This window comes from Terrapene carolina, unplaced genomic scaffold, assembly GCF_002925995.2.
Source record: "Terrapene carolina triunguis isolate 2854851 unplaced genomic scaffold, T_m_triunguis-2.0 Scaffold29771, whole genome shotgun sequence".
Taxonomy (NCBI): domain Eukaryota; kingdom Metazoa; phylum Chordata; order Testudines; family Emydidae; genus Terrapene; species Terrapene triunguis.
The window spans coordinates 1,078-3,937 of record NW_020694122.1 but is presented as its reverse complement, the minus strand read 5'-3'; the positions used below and the strand labels follow the sequence as shown (position 1 = coordinate 3,937).

General features: G+C 45.1%; 1 protein-coding gene across 1 annotated transcript; it reads right to left on the bottom strand.

Annotated features, from left to right (window-relative positions):
- Positions 1 to 1,581: 1,581 nt before the first annotated feature.
- LOC113409109 (olfactory receptor 5F1-like) lies at positions 1,582 to 2,499 on the bottom strand. Its single transcript, XM_026662705.1, has one exon. It carries the CDS (start codon positions 2,497 to 2,499, stop codon positions 1,582 to 1,584), a length of 918 nt encoding a protein of 305 aa, XP_026518490.1.
- Between the last annotated feature and the right edge of the window lie 361 nt (positions 2,500 to 2,860).

The window sequence follows — 2,860 nt, the reverse complement described above, 5'->3', positions numbered from 1 at the left end:
TGGCCCATAAACTATAAGGCCAGAAAGGAGTATTCAGCACATTTAGTCTGACATATTGTCGGCCAGGGAACCTTTCCCATGGTTCCTGCATTGTGCCCAACTCCGCGTGTTAAAATGATAACATTCGGTTCTGGAGGTTGACATTAAGAAAGGACCAGAGACAAAGAGACAAAACTAGAAGTATTGGATACAACCATCAGGTCTAAAACACCCCCACTAAATGAACCAATGCAGTCACATCCAGGATTCTCCCCCGGGAATATTGCTATAGCCACAGGGACCACGTCACACACCTAACCGGTCACTGATGTACAAGTGCCCATTGGCAAACACTCCCCAGAGTTACAGTCACAGTAACCTTGCAATACGTCCACCCAGAGAGTCATTATGGGCATTGGATGGGACAGACAATCAGCTGTTTGGGGCAGGAAACTCCTTTTCATTCTGTCTGTACAGCACCTAGCACAATAGGGCTCTGGTCCATGACTCTGGTTCACAGGGCTCCAGCAATACCAATAATAAATAATAAATGATTAAATAATTGATTCTCAATTATCAGCTACCCATAGTTATTAGTCATTAAGTCCTCTCTGGATGTGCTATCCATGCTGAGGGTAAAAATTATTTCACCCAACCATTTTTCCAAGGAACAAGGGTTTTTTTCACCAAATCAGAAATGTTTCCAGGAAAATGACATTTTTGTTGACAATTTCCAGTTTTCAATCGAAACCGCAGAAACTTAACATTTTTCAATTTTTGGAAAAAATGTCTGTTTAAACAATTCTGTTTTCAAAAACAACATTTTTTTTATTGTAAAAGGTTTTTAACCAAAATTTTTACCCAACAGCAAATGCTTTTACCAAAAACTGAAACATTTGTCCCAAAATGCTTTTTGAAACTGAAGTTTTTTATGAACCATTGGATATTTTTATTATAACATAATATTGTTACAAAGAACTGTTTTTGAAAAAAATGATTTTGGAGGGTTTGGTTTTTGTTGCAAAAACCAAACCAAACAAAAAACCCCAAACAATTCTTGTGGAATTTTTTTTTTTTTTACAAAACAAAGTTTTTATTTATTTGTTTATTTATTTATTTCCCGTGAAAATAATTGGTATTTTTCAACCAGTTCTGAGATTTCTGCAGTTAGCAAAACAGCTTCATAACAGGAGATGATACACATAAACTATGGATATACCACTCTGGGATCCTTGGCAAGCATCTTGGACTGAGGTTTTCCAGCTACAAATTTCAACAACTGAAAACTGGAAAATAGTCAGACAAAAACAGAAAAAAACCTTTCAGCTTTGGCAACTAGAATAACAATCCCTTGTATATAAACACACACACAGAGTTTTTCCCTCAACTGGGTGTGGAACTAAGGAATCCTGACTCTCACATCTCCATGCTTTACCCATTAGATTCCACACCCCTCCCAGAGCTGGAATAGTACCCAGGAGTCCTGACTTCCAGGCCCCCCCAATCTAACCTACTAGGCCCCGCTCCACTCCCAGAGCCAGACATAGAACCCAGGAGTCCTGGCTCCCAAGCAACTGCAACTTCCCTTCACCTGCCTAGCTCCTAGCCAGGGCTTTTCGGAGTGCCCCTTTCACCTCCTTCTTCCTCAGTGTAGATAATGGGGTTGAGCATGGGGGTGACGATGCCATAGAGCATGGGCTGTGCCCGGTCCTGATGCTGTGGGTAGGTGGAGTTGAGGTGAATGTAGGTGAAGATAACGATGCCAAAGTAGAGGCTGACCATGACCAGGTGGGAGGTGCAGGTGGAGAAGGCCTTGAGGTGCCCTTCCCTTGTGCGGATCCTGAGGACGGCCAGCACAATGTACACGTAGGACACCAGGGTCCCCAGCAAGGAGTCCAGGATCACGGCACCACTCAAGGCGAAGGTGATAGCCTGGTTGGCCCAGGTATTGGAGCAGGAGAGCTGAAAGAGTGGGAGGATGTCACAGAAGAAGTGGCAGAGGACGTTGCCCCAGCAGAAGGACAGGATGGATATCAGGGATGAGTGCACAGTCGAGTTGGTCAAGCCCATGACCCAGGCTGCTGCAGCCAGCAGGGTGCATGCCTGCCGGCTCATGAACGTGCCGTAGTGCAGATGGTGACAGATGGCAACATAGCGGTCATAGGCCATGACCCCCAGCAGCAGGCACTCGATCCCCCTGAAGGAGATGAAGAAGAACATCTGAAAGAGGCAGAAAGCCCATGAGATGGACTTGTCCTGTGACAGGTAATTGGCCAACATCTTGGGCATGGTGGAACTGGTAGAGCCAATGTCCACCACTGAGAAGTTGCCCAGGAGGAAGTACATGAGTGTGTGGAGCCTGGAGTCCAAGCTGATCAGCGGTAAGATGAGCATGTTGCCCATCAGGGCCACCAGGTAGATGGCTGTGAAGACCCCAAAGAGGGTGAGCTGCTCCTGCAGGTTGCTGGAGAGACCTAGGAGGATGAATTTGGTCTCCGAGGTGCTGTTCTCCCCCTTCATCGGCTCCAGGAGGTCCATCTCCTACAATCAGAGGAAGGGCAGAGGTGTGATAAGTGGGTCAACAAATTAACCCTCTTTGTGAGCTCAACTGTAAAAAGCATATGAAAGTTTTTAAGCTGTCACAACGACCTACAATAACAATAACACCTACTCCAACTGAATCCCAAAAACCACCCGAGATGAAATGGGATCGAACTTCAACAGCAGCTTCTACGACAACAACTGTCAAAACTCTAATCATAGAATCGTAGAACTGGAAGGGACCTTGAGAGGTCATTTAGTTCAGTCCCCTGCACTCATGGCAGGACTAAGTATTATCTAGAATATCCCTGACAGGTGTTTGTCTAACCTGCTCTTAAAA

Coding starts and splice junctions, on each gene's coding strand:
- LOC113409109 (XM_026662705.1), bottom strand. CDS start 2,499: ATGAAGGGGGAGAACAGCACCTCGGAGACCAAATTCATCCTCCTAGGT.